The following is a 16,348-nucleotide window of genomic DNA, read 5'->3' as shown; positions in this document are numbered from 1 at the left end:
TATTCATTTAAATACAGAGGACCATCTCTTTGGAACTATCTACTTCCATCACTACAATCAATAACTACATTAACTTTATTGAAAACCATCTGAAAGGTTCTCTAATTAGCAAAGATTTATAACAGTTCTCTGATCTCAATATAAAGCATTTTCATCTGGTAAACATTATTATGGTAAAATAATTGTACATTTCTATCAATATTGTCTGTCAGCTGCATGAATGTTGTATGACACAATCTTTGTTTAAGATTAGCTATTATGGGCTTCAAACCTCTCCTGCACATTGTTCATTTTATTTTAAATTATATTGTCTCTATATATACTTAATGTGCAAATAAATAGACTTAACCAAGTATTTAAATTCTACATATTGTGCTATAAATACAAATAGTGACCTCCCTATACTGGTTGAAACCCAGCTACAGCCATTTAATTTCACTATTGGCTGATCTGGAGGAAGATCCCCCCCCCCCTATAAAACCCCGCCCAGCTCTGCGGCCTGTAGCCGCACTCCCCCCACAGACACCGAGGAGTTAGCCTCTCTGAGCCACTAGCTTAGATGACATTGCAACACAGGTACCACACAGAAACTTTCACAAATGGAGTCTGACAGCAGCTGCTCGTGGCTGGTTGGCTCACTCTGGTCGCTGTTACTTCCCATGTCACACGCTCCATAGCAACAAGGCTGCACTCGCTATATGATTCTCCTGTGCAGTACTTTGGTACATTTTTTAAATGGTTAGTTCCATTCCTATGTTCTCTACCAGATTTCCTTCCTGTTAGAGAGTGTCTGTTATGGTTTTCTTAAGTGGACATATCTTATGATCAAATTACATCAGTGACATCACAGGTAATCTTGTTAAAGCACTATAACCTCCGAGCAGGACTGATGCGGGCGTGTCCCTCCCAGCAGCATCTGTTTCCTTTTTGTAATATTGATCTAGCTGCTGGAGGCAGAGTGCTGAATGCTGCAGTGTCCTGAGAGATGCTGAGTCATGGCAAGCAGCACCAGTTCAGCAGGGCTTCACAGAGACAGTATATGTGGTAGTGTACTGTAAGCACACTGTGGGAAGTGCTTCATCATGAGCTACTGTACTCATAAAAAGCATTAAACAGCAAAATCTCCTCCCAGTGCGCTGAAAGGTTTTGCGTGCATTAAGCTCAAACTGACCTGCTCAAGCTGTCACCACAAACCACTCAATGCACACGCCTCATCCCCCCAAAGAAAGAGATCAATGAATTATTGATCTGTAATAGCACAAAGGCAACAGACTGGGGAGGAACAAAAATGACTGAGATCAAAGACAATGTGCAGACTCCTGAGGCTGTCTGTAACAAACTCATGCTGTCTGACCAGTTAATACTGGAATATGCTTACATGCAACACAGTAAAGTCACATTATCTACTCGCTGTTTGCAGGACTTTAGAAATACTTAGAGTTAATGGATCCAAAGTCCTGCCAGCAGAATGTTTTGACTAGCAAATAATGTAAAATCCGACAAAACCACAGAATTTTCCATTTTGTTCATTTAAAGCAGCAACAAAGAACATTCATTTTGTGTTGATTCTAGCAGCCCTTGTGGACAAATTAAGAAATCGTCTCACTGAAAGTCTTCTTTGTTCATGTAGGTCATACAGAGGCATCAGTATGAAAGGTAGATTCATAACCCGTTAAAAACTCCTTGTACTACGTTTAACATTTAATTTTTATCTGCCGACATTATGATCTGGTGCCTGGTATGAAGACAGCTAAATTCCTTTCATTTCTTTTTTCAATTCATTTCTGCCCCCCTCCCCCTCCTTCCGGCATGATGTCAGAAATAAAACAGAATCAGGCAAGCAAGATTGTTGGGTTTTTTGTGTGTTTTTTCTAGTTGTTTCATATAAATTGAATTACCTCTTCATATATAATTAAAATAAAAACACAATACTATCTTTATAAACATTTATTTCGTCCCTGCAAATGCATGCAAACAGTTGACGAGAGCAAGTTTCAGACCTTTCTTTGTATGGCTGTGAACAACAAAAATGATATCAAATGATGATAAAATGTATAGAAACCCTCCTTGAGATGACAACACCAGCAGTGGCCCCAAGACAACTTGAGTTTGAGACCCCTGCTCTAAAGCCATGATTGCAGCTCAAGGCTGTAGCCTACAATACAGCACAGCTTTGAGCTAAATGCTAGCGTCAGCATGCTAACATGCCCATGACAATGCTAATGTTTAGGATCATCATATATCTTAGCATGCAAACATTTGCTTGAGGCGGCAACAAGAAAATGTCCTTTGGTGTCGATTCTAACGACTCCTTTGGACAACAGCAGTAGTGTTTCCTCTGCCTTGTTTCATTGATTTCAAGGGGAATCTGACCGAATCTGACCTGGTGGCAGTCATTAAGAATTACCATACAGAAATAGCCAATATATCACTGATGGTCTCATTTGCTTATGTAGGTCACATAGAGGCACCAGTATTAAACTGAGACTGTTTCATAAAGACTGTTAAATTTATTTCATTTGATCAATTTATTTTAGTTCTTTGCCAAAAACAGTCAAATTTAGTCTTAACAAGAGTCTTTCCAGCCATGTTAGCAGTTCTGTGAAGCTGTACAGTACAGCAGTGCTTAGAGCCAAATGCTAATGTAAGCATGCTAACACATGCTAATGTTTATGAGGTAAATAGTCATCATATAACCATCTTACTTGGCATGCAAACTTTTGCTTAAATAAGCATTTAATATAAAGTACAATTTTGCAGGTAGTCTTTCATGAACCAAACTGGACAAATTCCTATCTGAATGCAGATTTTAACAATACTGTTACATGATGTTCCTTATGGTATATACAAAATACAAATAGACTGTCTTTACTGTCTTGGTCCCAACACATTTGGGATACATATTAATGCCCATGGTTATGCGAAGAAATGTGCACAATCACATATGTGTAATATTTGGGTGTCCACATACTATGTTCAGGTTGGCCATGTAATGTAAATCAGAAAAATGGAAAACTCAATCAGTGCACAAATTAATTAAAATACATGCCGAAAAATGACTTGGGGCCACTGTGGTATTGTTAGCTCATAGGTGGGCCACTGCATTCAAGTACTAAAAGAAAGCTCAATATTCTGACTATATTTCCCTTAATAACATAAAGTAGTCTATACATTTTTATATTACCATCAGTCAAACACCAAATGAAGGCCTGAAACCTGCTCTTTCTTTGACCTTCATCATTATTGCACCAAACAAAACACATGAAGGGGTAGTTTAAACTGATATGAAACAACTAGAGAATAAAAAATAAATTTCAAATAAAATAAAAACCATAATCATCTTGCCTCATATTTTTTTTTAATCAGGTTGTGAGCCGGAGGGAGGGGGATGGAGAGCCTGAAATGGCTGGCAGTTTGAGATCCCTGTTGTAGGAGGTTCCTGCACTATCAGCTAAGGGGTCCTGAAAAATGAAAAATGTTGAGGACCCCCGATGTACAACATCAAACATGAAAAAAAAAAGTTTAATAATAATTAATTATACAGTCTATTGTTCCCATTCAGAATTGGTGGTCTAGCTGCCCTGCTCTGTGATACTGCAGGGCTGATGGGCCTGGACAATTTGAAATTTGTTCTGTGGTCTTGGTTAAATATTGAAAAAGAACAGGCTGACTATAGGAATTACTTTAAAGAACCTGGTTGTGGTGTGTGAATAGAGCACATCCTTTTTCAGGCTGCAGTGACGGAGCAACCTCCCTGGAGCTAGTGAGGAATTTGGTAACCTCAGCAGTGTAGCTGGGGTTGTGAAGCCTGGTGGTGCCTTTGGAGTGCTAAACACTGATTACAGTGGTACCAGGTACCAGGGCTGAACATTGTGGGTCAGTTTAACCAAATGTCTGCATGTCCACTTGACATATTTTGTCCTACAGTTTGAGCAAGTACACCTCAAAACAATTGCCAATATAGAGGGGGGAATAGCGCTATGGTACAAGCTAGCTGGTCATATTTGCTTGACTCATCCTCTCTGTGACATAGCTCTGTCATGGAGCATACAGAGGAGGCCTTTGTGTGTCAAATTACAATGCACACACAGTAGAGACTATGAAAATGACCTACATACTGTATGGTATGATAAGCATAGCAGTGGTGTTCCTGTGACAACACCCAGGCCCAGGCTCAGTGAATATGAATAACACTTTTTACATTTAATGAGATACACTGTATGAATTACTATCCATAAACCCCCACAAAACCCTTTACTGGTCTGCACAACAACTAATCTATTCAAAAATGTATGGCATGCTCTATGTATATTTACTGTGCTAAAGGCTGAGTAGGCCCATGGAAAGCTGAAGCCCTGTACTAACGCACCGAAGTCCACAACACCCACTGGGAAAGCCTTATCGTCATGGCGACAACCACCTGGGAGTGATGTTTCCCCCTCCTCGGTCGCCGGGACACAGCCGTGGCAACTGCACAGTGCAGGAGCCTGGCGTCACAGCCACATTCTTGCCCGACATTCAGATTAACTATTAATAAGCCCACCTGCCCTCATTCCACAACTGCGTTTTACAGCGTACAATACAATACAAACATGTGTGTACAGACTTCCAGTGTCTGAGTCAGCAATGTATGCTGCATTGAAGCTGAATTCTATTTCTATTATATACCGTATCTTAAGAATCTGCAAGATGCTCTGTCTGAGGTGGGGAAAAGCCCCGACAGGTTAAAAGCCTACAATCAGACTGGAGGAAAGGGCGTTACATGGACTAGGTTTGGTGTAATGCCCATCCTGTATACCTTATTTCTTGATTCTTAATCAATTCATTAAATTTGTCTTTACTGTTACTTCACCATAACACATTATTGTTGCATTATCTGTACTACAGGGCTCTTTTTGGTTCTCTGCCTTGTTGATAATCTTATAGGCCTGAGCCTACTGTCTTTATTCATTGAGCCTTTTTGTAAATATGCTGGTATTGTCTAGTGGTTTCAATCATGCATCACCAAGGCCAAGAATGTAGCTTTCCATCCCACACAAACTGCAGCTCATTACCACGGAGTGAACCAGAGAAAGGGGAATTAATAAGTGAAATTAGCTGGCTGGAATGAAAAGCTGCAGACTCCCTGGCCTAACAGGCACATGACTGAAAATCACTTCTGTATCCACACCGGTCCTGCGACAGTTTACGCCAGTGAAACTTCATCTTAACTGGACCATTGTATTCCTAGTCAGCCACGTGGATTGTGGTTAGCTAACAGTTAACTAGGGTTATTGCCTTATAACCGATCAAATCACAATATTTTCCCCTGATCGACGAAATAAAACGTTTCATTGTCTTTAGCAGACTCTAACAGGCGGCGGTGAAACGCATTATAAAATCTGTTGTCAGTGTCGCATTTCCTTTCCGCCATCATGAGGGAAGTAGGCCAACGTCTACAGATTATACGTTAGTCACACGTTTAAGATGAATGTGACTGGCAGACGGATTTAACCAATCGCGGATGAGACTCTGAACATTTGATTGGTCTAAATTTTTGTCTGTAAAGCAAGCTTGGGCGAATGAGCCAATAGAAATTAGAGCTCAAGAGCAGGGGGCGGGCTCATTCGTAGTATAAAGCAGGGAGTTGAGCCGTTGTGCACGCACATAAAGAAAATCGAAGTCATTCATTGAAAGGTCCAGTCTACCTCCAGAAAGAAAAATGAGGGAAATTGTGCATCTTCAAGCCGGCCAGTGCGGAAACCAGATTGGTGCCAAGGTTAGTAAGATTATATATGCCTTTTGAGAACTAAAACGAGTCATTTTATTCAAGAACACCGTGTTCTCTGCTCCTGGAGCCGGTGCTTTGTACCCATAGGCGTCCCAGAAACCACACCCTGGGAATACCAATGTGTCCTACTTGCTTAAATTGCCTTTTAAACGTTTAATTTTAAATGAATTACTTGTTGGTTTGTCTTAAAGGACGCAATGCGTCGAAGTATATACGAATAAAAACAATTTCAACATATTTTGGCATAAGATTTTCTGTTAATCATTTTAGTCTATCTGTTGGCGCATATATCTGAAAACCGTTAAATGTCAGTTTAAACGATATTAATGGTGTTTACCTTGATCAACTCTTAACATCGCCATTGTTCGTTCGGTAGAAAACTAGCCACCCTTACTGCAATGCGAAAAAAAGGAAGTGAGGATCTCGATTGAGAAACGGCCCGTTATTCCTATAAGGTTTTAAGAGCGGTAGAAGGGTGTGTCTTAAAATGGAAAAACGTTTTTCCTTTTTTGTCAAGATTAATAAAATGGCTTTTTGCAACGGTTTGTCGGCACACTGAGGCCTACCTGGCAACGTTCTCTGAACTGCGCCGGCGTCTGCCTGAAGTAGGCGGTATTGGCGGTTAGTGACGTCGCTAGGACTTTTCAAATTCATAACCCATGAGTCGCAGCCAATAGGGGGTCAGGGCGCGCGCGCCCAACCCAACACGGCGGGAAAATTAAGTCTACTGTTAAATAAACACTAAGATTAACATTTAAATAAACTAATAAAACGCACATCCATTAACAGATTAATGGAGGTTGATGCTTAGTCATAGTAGTTAGCTTCAGAGCTAACAAAGGGTTGCATACTCAACATTTCTTCTCTTTATACAGTTTTGGGAGGTGATCAGTGATGAGCACGGTATCGACCCAACTGGTACATACCATGGTGACAGTGACCTGCAGCTGGACAGGATCAATGTCTACTACAATGAGGCCTCAGGTAAGTCTAAAGCAGATCTGAGTCATCGGCTTAAACTACTGTCCTTTTTTGCATTTCCCCTCATATCTTCTGTGCTTTTTGTAGGTGGCAAATATGTGCCCCGCGCAGTGCTGGTCGATCTGGAGCCAGGCACCATGGACTCTGTGAGGTCTGGACCGTTCGGACAGGTCTTCAGACCAGACAACTTCGTTTTCGGTAAATATTTGTGCAGAAATGTTCAGCTGCTCACAATGCACCATGAATGCTGTGAAACTTGATCTTGTTTCTTGTCTTTTAGGCCAGAGTGGTGCTGGCAACAACTGGGCCAAGGGTCACTACACTGAGGGTGCGGAGCTGGTGGACTCTGTCCTGGATGTGGTGAGGAAGGAGGCAGAGAGCTGCGACTGCCTGCAGGGCTTCCAGCTGACACACTCTCTGGGTGGTGGTACAGGCTCTGGTATGGGCACCCTGCTCATCAGCAAGATCCGTGAAGAGTACCCCGACCGCATCATGAACACGTTCAGCGTGGTGCCTTCCCCAAAAGTATCAGACACAGTTGTTGAGCCCTACAACGCCACACTATCAGTCCACCAGCTTGTAGAAAACACAGATGAGACCTACTGCATCGACAATGAGGCCCTGTACGACATCTGTTTCCGCACCCTTAAACTCACAACCCCCTCTTACGGTGACCTCAACCACTTGGTCTCTGCCACCATGAGCGGCGTCACCACCTGCCTGAGGTTTCCCGGACAGCTCAACGCTGACCTGAGGAAGCTGGCTGTAAACATGGTTCCATTCCCCCGTCTGCACTTCTTCATGCCAGGCTTCGCTCCCCTCACAAGCAGAGGCAGCCAGCAGTACCGATCACTCACTGTGCCAGAGCTCACCCAGCAAATGTTCGACGCCAAGAACATGATGGCTGCCTGTGACCCACGCCACGGCCGCTATCTGACAGTGGCTGCCATCTTCCGTGGTCGCATGTCCATGAAGGAGGTGGATGAGCAGATGCTGAATGTGCAGAACAAGAACAGCAGCTACTTCGTTGAATGGATCCCCAACAACGTGAAGACCGCTGTCTGCGACATTCCTCCTCGTGGCCTCAAGATGGCTGCCACCTTCATCGGCAACAGCACGGCCATCCAGGAGCTGTTCAAGCGCATCTCTGAGCAGTTCACAGCTATGTTCAGGCGCAAAGCTTTCCTCCATTGGTACACCGGCGAGGGTATGGATGAGATGGAGTTCACCGAGGCGGAGAGCAACATGAACGACCTGGTGTCTGAGTACCAGCAGTACCAGGATGCCACTGCTGAGGAGGAGGGAGAGTTTGAGGAGGAGGGTGAGGAGGAGCTGGCCTAAATGTACCATTTCTGATAAAGCTCTGCTGTTAAATCTTTGCCGTGAAATGTTCTAAACAACGTTCCAAGTCTTTTCCAGTTTTCAGTGTTCTGTCTGCTGTTCATGTTAATAAAATTCTTCTGCAAAAATAGTTTGCTTCCTGGTATTTCTGACTAGGTCACTGTATTATACCTTACAGTGATCAAGTGAAGAGTTGAGGTTTTATTTTAGAAGATGCACTGCACTATACATAAAGTGAAGTTGCTTTGGTATTTTGCCAGAAATGAGATTCATAACTTGTAAAACTTTTGAAATGAGCTTTATTATAGTTGTTTCAAACAGTGTTCATTGAACTGAATACAAATGGTGATAAACAGTTCATGATCTGTAATCCAGACTCTGAGCTCAGTGCAGATTAATTTACAATACCTGGTCAAAGTTCATATACTGCTGCACAAACAACTTTAGACGGTAGGAATGGCTGAAACACCTAATGTTGCTGGTTCCACATGTTTGTCCATTTGCTAGCAGCACATTGGATATGCTGTGATGAATTACTGTGTGGGTTATTATTGAGAAGTTCCTACAGGATTAAAAGATACATTGTAAAATACCTCACTGAGATTTTAATATGGTGGCTCCCTCCTGAAGAGTTACAGGTTGTGGTCACTAGGGGGCAGTGTTGGCTAAACCATGCGTTTCCACAAGCAGTAGGTGAGGATGCTTATGGCCAATGCCAACAGTGTCCAACAGCACACTTTCTTCACCTGGCCCTCCAAGCCCGGCTTCTCTCCAAAGCGTGACACAAATCCACTCTGTCAGAAAGATAAATAGTACAATATAAAGTACAATATGTTCTGTGGTAATAGGATGTCTTGTACAAAGGGTACACCATTATGATCCCATATAAACACTTTCTTTAAAGCACCTTCTCTCTTCAGTGCAGTAACAGAGCACTTACATTTGATCGGAGCGGTCATTAGGTTTCACATTTCAAAATTTTCCAGAAATTAAATTTGTTTATTTTTTCGTATCTTGTGAAAATAATTGTCAATTTAGATACAACTTGTGTTTTAACAGTCACTAGAAACCAGCATTTCTAATGGCATCTTGTTTAAAAAAGGATGTTCATGTACAGCCTTCAGGGTTGGGTTAGCAACCAGGTAAAGCAGACAGTTTGCTGTATAACTGAAAATGAATTTGAAAACATGCATCATTACAGATAGTAACTGAAACAATAGGAGCCTTAATGCAACATTACCTCAACTTGAAATCTAGTTTTATAGTTATTTATTGTTATGCTTTAAAGCAGTGATTCCCGACCTATTTCCTTAAGGGACCCCTTTTTCTATCATTTAGTAAACTGACAGTGACATATTTTATGTATATTTCATATTATATTCCAAACTGTTCAATGAACAAAGTAACTGCGGGAAGTTTGTTTAAAACCAGCGATTTGGATGAATTCTGAGCGGATTATTTCCTTTAGGGAACATTTTATACAATTATAAATAATTTTTAACAATCATACCAAATACCTGATAGGCTTCTTATTTGACAAATTAAGTATTCTATTTATCCATTGTTTTATTAGACAATTTACATTTACTTTTGTTCACAGAAATGAACAAAATGCTGACATTATGTCATGAACATATGTCATATTATACTGTATGTATTTTTTAAGTTTTCCTACATCCCTTAAAATTAAGAAGCCTTGTGACCCCACATGAAGCTTTGGCAAACCCTATGTTCCCCAGGTTGGGAACCACTGCTTCAGAGCATATTCCTAAATAAATTTATGCTTTAATCCAAATACCACAAACTGACACACACACACAGCAAAACAAGGACCAGATATTATCACCAAACTCGGGGGAAATAATAATGAATGCAATGTGTAGTCTGCAGTGCGTACTGATACTAGGGGCCTGGTGAGCAGTGTTGGGGTTGTTACCCAAAAGAAATATATTATTTAAGTAATGCATTACTTTTTTTAAACTTGTGAAACAACCATGGGATTGACTACAGCATAGAAAGTGGAATTTCTTTTTGCAACCCTGAATTTCACAAACTCTGGATTTGTCAAAATGAATAGATTCCAGTTGGCAGAACTGGGTGTTTGAACTGATTTTATGTGTTAAGGTCAACTGACTAATCACAGGAAGTATAGCACAGCCTGTGAAAACAGTTCAATCACATCCTCCCAGTCTCCAGTGGAACTTTGTCAAGTCTGAGAAAATGACTGAAGTGAAATTGAGTATTCTCTGCCAAAGCATGCAGACCACACATTTTTTTAAACAGATGTTAAAACCAGGCCCATGGAGTTTGAAAGAAGTGAGCTTTTACAAAGTGGCATCCTCCATGGCTGGCAAATGAAAGTAACAAAAGCTGCAGTTCCTCTTATGGCCACTTAAGACTGGCTCCAGTAGTGAGTCAATCTCCATAAGGCCCTATATTAAAATGTCCAACTTTACAGCAGAAATAAACATGTTTACAGCCTGGTACAAAAACGATTTTGGTCTCTATAGCTAATTTGGTTTTAAAATCGTTGTTGTCTTTGTCGTCATTATCTTCTTCATGTTCATCATCATCAGTCACTACTATTAGTGTAGTTGTTGCTACTGTTGTTGCTGTGCACCTTTGTCTCTCTCTCTCTCTCTCTCTCTCTCTCTGTCACCCCAACTGGTTGAGACGACCCCCCACCTAGAGCCAAGGGGTCTGTCCTAGGTTTCTGCCTCTTAAAAGGAAGTTTTCCTTGCCACCATCGCCAAGGTCTTGCTCATGGTGGTACTGTTGGGTCTCTGTAAATTATGTTTTAAAGAGTTCGGTCTAGACCTGCTCTATTTGAAAAGTGTCCTGAGATAACTTCTGTATGAATTGGCGCTATACAAATAAAATTGAATTGAATTAAATTGAATTCATTTCCCTGTTAATGACAAATGTACAGGGGGGGTATTTATATATAACTCACCTGTTTAAATTATATCATGGCTTAGAGTTATGCATAATTAAGGGAATGGCCACTTTGAGTGACAGGTGAGTGCTGTCACAGGCCGCTGTCTTCAGTAACCGGGCTTCATTCAGCCAGCCTCAGATCCACCCACACTCTACCTGTTTGCCCATTTTTAATTATACAGGTTTTAGTACAAAGGCATTTAATAGGTTGTATACCACAAGATCATCAGATTGCTCTGAAAGTCATGCCAACAACATCGTTCATCGCTGTTGTTATAGTTGTGGTGGTGGACGCCATGGAGCAGGGTTGCAGGGGTTTCACTTCAATTCAATTTGAATTGAGTTAGTTATTTAAAAATATATCATGTAGAATGGTATTGTGGTTGCATATGTTTACACTCTGTAGATGTAAATGTGGTGTGAACACTTACCCATCCTCCCTTTTCTCGTATCTCAGGGCAGATGACCCTCTCCACGTAGGCCCCCACACACTCCTTCAGGCGTGGCAGGATCACCACCATGCCCTTCTCGTGGCAATGCATGGCCATCTGCCCAGCCAGCACGTACACTGACAGCACCGCGCTCCAAGCCAGGTCCCTGCGCCGCCCCCCAGGGATGGGGGGGAAGAAGTGCTCGTCCAGGATGCTCACTAGCATGGAGCAGGCCGTGTTCTCTGTCACGTCCTGGAAGACACGAGGCCAGCGCCTGAAGAAGATGGGGAAGCGGGTGAGGAGCTCGTCTCCGGCGTGGCGCAGGGCCGCGGTGCAGGCTGTAGGGGCCGGGCCCACGGTGCCATCTGCCCCCCCTGTGGTCACATAGTCTATGTAGTCATGGGCCATCAAGAAAGCCTCTCTCACTAGTGGGTCAGGACTGTTCAGGCCCAGTCTGGCCTCTGGCACCTCAGACTGGCACATGGTCGCTGCTAATTGCCACTTTGCTAATCACCGAGCTGTACTCTCAGTGGGCCACAGATGACAGCACCATATTCATTCTCTGAGTCACATCAGCCTCTCATGGTGAAGTGGGGATGCTGTTAATGTGAAATTGTAAAAAAAATCACAGCATTGAGAAGAGAAGGACAAACATGCAGAAAATAATGTGAGTCTTTAAAACTCACCTCTTCTTCAAGAAACACCATTCACCGATAAAAAAGAAACAGCTAGAAAGAGTGGTGGAGTCCAGAGGAGTGTGTCCGTTCAGTATGTGTTGCAGTCAGACTGGGTCACCCAGTCCCCCCTTGCCAGCTAAATATAGAGCTCTTGTTGGAAACTGACACTGATCTCCAACCTCTCGTGCAAAATCAGGCCCGTCCTGACACACAGCACCATTCCAACACAGGAGGCAGGGCTATACACACAGCACAGAGGGGCTGCACACAGAGGGAAACAGGTTAGCTTTACAAGAGCAAACGATCAAATGATGATGGGATACAGCTTTCAGTGAGGTATCAACATCATGCACATACTAAGAATGGTTGTTCATCACTTATAAGAAATGTACAGGAATATGACCTCTTTTCTGTCTCATTTAAGTCATTGTGTCTGTATTTTGAGCATTCATGATACCATATTTCCAATATTATATTATATTGCGTTTGTGAGCTTTAAACTAAATGAATCATAATTTTGCCCATGAGCTTATTCTCCTGAATAATTTGGACACTCTTTCTAACAACTTTGAATACAAATGAGGTTTTAAAGAATCAGTTTGAATAAAATCAATAAATTCTCACTTACAGCTAGTAGTGTAGTCATGCAGATGGTTTAATTGTCCAGGTTTTGAGACATCTGTCTCTGAGATTTACGCCTCCACCACTATACAATGGAGGTGAATGTGATATCACTTGTGATGCGCACAGCATAAACGTAAAACAACAAATGTAAAACAGTGTCCTTGTTACTCTGAAGAATTTACTCTTGCTGTGAATAGTGTTTGTTGGAACTACTTTCAAACAAAAGGAATCATCTCTATGAAATCTGTTGACATCAATTATTTTTTTCAGTAGTGAAAAACATTTTATAATATAAGATGATTAGTAAATATAGCACAAAACAGAAAACAACATAGAACAAAATGTGAAATGGTAACTTCAGGTAACTGACGTCGGTAGAGGAACTGGATATTAATTGCACACAGACATGAAGTACTTTTTGGAGTAGCCCATTGTTCCCTTCACCTTTGTGAGATCAACCATGTAATGCATGCCTTAGGTTGTTCCTCACTGTTATCTATACACAAAAATGGGATATTAGCCAATAAGGCTAGTTGCTAACAAAGCTAAAGACCTTTTTCACAGAAGATATTTTGACATGTAAGTGGTGTAAATAATAATAACCTGCATGATGGCTGAATTCTATTAGCTGCTTCAGTTTCAGATATTGTTCCTGTTATTGGTCACACTGGCTCAGTCACAATGACATGGCTTACTGCCGTTACGGACATTCTCTCGTGCCACTCACAGGTGTATTAATGATAGCTGCATTTCACTTGGATGAGATCCTGCTATTGTGCATGCCTTCTCACTGTCACTGTCACTGGGACACTTAATAGAAATGAGCCACTGTTACAGTTATTAAGTCCAACTGTGTTTTACCAGTCAAAATGTATGTTGTGCAACCACTCCACTGAAACAGAGCCATCATCAAAGCTGCAGTAGTAGCTTTCTTTTTTTTAAACACTTTTTCTCTCATATTTGCTGAAACTTTAACTATATTCTGATATATCACTATATATATTGTACATGAGACAGACAATCTGTTAAAAGAAATAAAAAAAATTAAAAACAAGGTTCCTCTGGCTCCTCCTAGTGCTCCTGATTGCATTTGCAAGAATCCACGGGCCTGAATGAAAACAACCAATCAGAGCTGACTAAGATAGTTAATTGTTGAATCTCATTCCCAGGTTGTCAAATACCAACCCTTTTGGACCCTGGGAATTTAGTCAAGTAGAAGTATACTTATATATACAAAGTATACACAGATACGTGTGTAAAATAAGACTCTGGTAAAAGTAGAAGTAGTGATTCTCCAGACTCTCCCTCTACACAATGCAAACATGGAGAGTCTGCTGGAGCTGTTAAAGTTCAGTAGAAGCACATTCATGGCCGTATCTGTGTGCCTGTGTTGTCACATTAGCTAAGCTAACAGCTCAGAGAGGCTAACTATCCAGTGTGTGTGGTAGAGTGATCGCCATGTATAGCCAAACATGTATATATATATACCCATATACAGAGGTTTGGGGGATTAGTTGCTCTTTAAATACAGTAATGAAATATTTGTATTTTGTTAATTACCACCTGTGCATTTCCTACTGTGAGTACAAATCAAACAGGTACATTAAGTCTTCTTTCTCATCCACGGATTGATAGAGGAAGGGTATTTTCATCTATAAACATTTCTTCTTTCTTCATTTTAGTCAAGATTTTTTGACAAAGCCATCCAGTTAAGCTGGATCATTTAATAACACTAATATGAATTAGAATTTTCCAACATCCATTCTTAGTCCTGAAAAATGTGTCTTTCATTAATTTCCTCAGTAAAAAGTAGCTCCAGTGAAAACTGTTGACCATATATGTTCTGTGGATGAACTGTGGAGTAACACAAGGACTGTTATTATGAAAAAACACGTTCCCTATTATTTTTTAAATCTTGTTTTTCAATTCTTTGTGTGCCACCTCCCACCCTAGGGTGGAGCAGAAATCTAAAGACAGATATCTCAAAATCAGACCAAAACTATCTGCATGGAGAAATACCAGTATGTTAGTCTTCCTATTTGGGTGAAGTTATCCTTTAGTGCAGCATGTCTTGTATTTCACCACATGGGAGCAGTAATGTATTACTAGAGACACACCACCTTTCATTTACCATCGTGTGTGTGCCCATGCATGCGTGTGTGTGCTTGGAGCTGTGGCAGGCTCACATGGAATTTGATAGCTCTCCCTTGGATTTGAACTCCAACCACTTGTTTACAATGAACTTCAAAATAAAAGCTATTTCAGTGTTGAGTCATACGTGCAGGCCAATTAACTCTTCCCACATGTTCATCAGTCATTTCACCTCTCTATAAACTAAAAATATATGTAAATGCAAACACGAGGAGCCGTTGTAATTAGATTGGAGTAAATGTATTTAAATTGTGGATAATGCCTGTGAGATCTCTGCCACGGACTAACACTCAGGCACGCATGGCTGAATCTACATTGTCCTTTAAGTGTTTCCTCTCCTTTTATGAAATGGCTTTATGTGTCACATGGGGATCAATCAAATGCTCCGTGTATGGCATTTATGTACGTTGTTAATATACTGATTTATAGTGGAGCAAAGACATGATCAAGTGGTACCATTAGCAGCTCTGTGTTCTCTGGCCATCTGGCGCAGCATATATTGTGAATGTGCATGGGAGGGAAGATAAGGCTAACCATCCAGAAAGAACCCTAACCCACCCCCTGCGCGCGCGCACACACACACACACACACACACACACACACACACACGCACACACACACACACACAGACACTTCAGATACACTATGAGAGTGAGTGTGTAAAATGGCTACCTAGTTGTTCCTCATTGCTGAGCCAGGGAACAGGGGAAGTGACATGGTTGATAGAGGCTCCTATCAGGCCTCTCATATGTGCATGTGGCAACATCTGCAAGCAGGGGAAACTTCCTGTCTCCTGTAGAGAGCTTTTTGATGTGCAGACGGTTGCATTGGAAAGGAAGGTGCAAGATTAACAGGAAATGTGCTGTAACTCACTGTTGCCACCTGACTCCATGGAGCTCTTTTCCTCCAACAAGACTGAGGCTGTAGGCTAGACCGCCTCCTACACAAGCAGTACTGATTTGGCTAATGTGGTGCACAGGATGCAAAACAATAGCAAAATCTGCAGCATGCCAAAAATACAGACTGACTTCAGTATGCATCGGACCTGTCTACCTCACCTACTGTGTCCCACAATGCAAAGCACTGGAACGATCACAACAGTCAACAGGAAGTTTTTTGCAAATTCTGTTTCATCATGAAATTCACTTCTGAGAATTTTTGAGGCAAGGAATCAACTGTGTAGATTTCTAATATTAGCAGTTTTTAAAAAAAATTAAAATGTGCTCCAACATTTTCAGAGCTGAGTTGCTCCACAAGCGCCTGCAGGTGTCGCTAACACAGCACACGTTCCATTTGCTGTGAAATAATGCGTTAAAGTTAGCGTTTTAACCTGCTCACAATGACATTGCTAACAGGCCGATGGTTAGCAGGTATAATGTTTACGATGTTGACCATCTTTAGCTTACCATATTACATGCTCACATTTGCTAATCCGC

The 16,348-nt window shown here is 41.4% G+C and overlaps 3 protein-coding genes across 3 annotated transcripts in view; 1 reads left to right on the top strand and 2 right to left on the bottom strand.

Moving 5' to 3' along the window:
• Positions 1-16,348, bottom strand: part of LOC127375919 (uncharacterized) — a 629,637-nt gene that overhangs the window by 545,351 nt on the left and 67,938 nt on the right. The gene's annotated exons all lie outside the window — the stretch shown is intronic.
• On the top strand, positions 5,597-8,222 carry tubb2b (tubulin, beta 2b). The gene is made up of 4 exons (XM_051422343.1): positions 5,597-5,758; positions 6,646-6,754; positions 6,839-6,949; positions 7,032-8,222. The coding sequence occupies exons 1-4, from the start codon at positions 5,702-5,704 to the stop codon at positions 8,090-8,092; spliced, it is 1,338 nt and encodes a 445-aa protein (XP_051278303.1). The 5' UTR covers positions 5,597-5,701; the 3' UTR covers positions 8,093-8,222.
• bcl2l16 (BCL2 like 16) lies at positions 8,375-12,353 on the bottom strand. Its single transcript, XM_051422394.1, has 3 exons — positions 12,147-12,353; positions 11,461-12,059; positions 8,375-8,886 (listed from the first exon to the last, which is right to left on the bottom strand). Exons 2-3 carry the CDS (start codon positions 11,941-11,943, stop codon positions 8,758-8,760), a joined length of 612 nt encoding a protein of 203 aa, XP_051278354.1. The 5' UTR covers positions 11,944-12,059; positions 12,147-12,353; the 3' UTR covers positions 8,375-8,757.

This window comes from Dicentrarchus labrax, unplaced genomic scaffold, assembly GCF_905237075.1.
Source record: "Dicentrarchus labrax unplaced genomic scaffold, dlabrax2021, whole genome shotgun sequence".
In the NCBI taxonomy this organism is placed as follows: Eukaryota; Metazoa; Chordata; class Actinopteri; family Moronidae; genus Dicentrarchus; species Dicentrarchus labrax.
The sequence above is the reverse complement of the archived record's forward strand: the minus strand, read 5'-3'. Positions and strand labels throughout refer to the sequence as shown.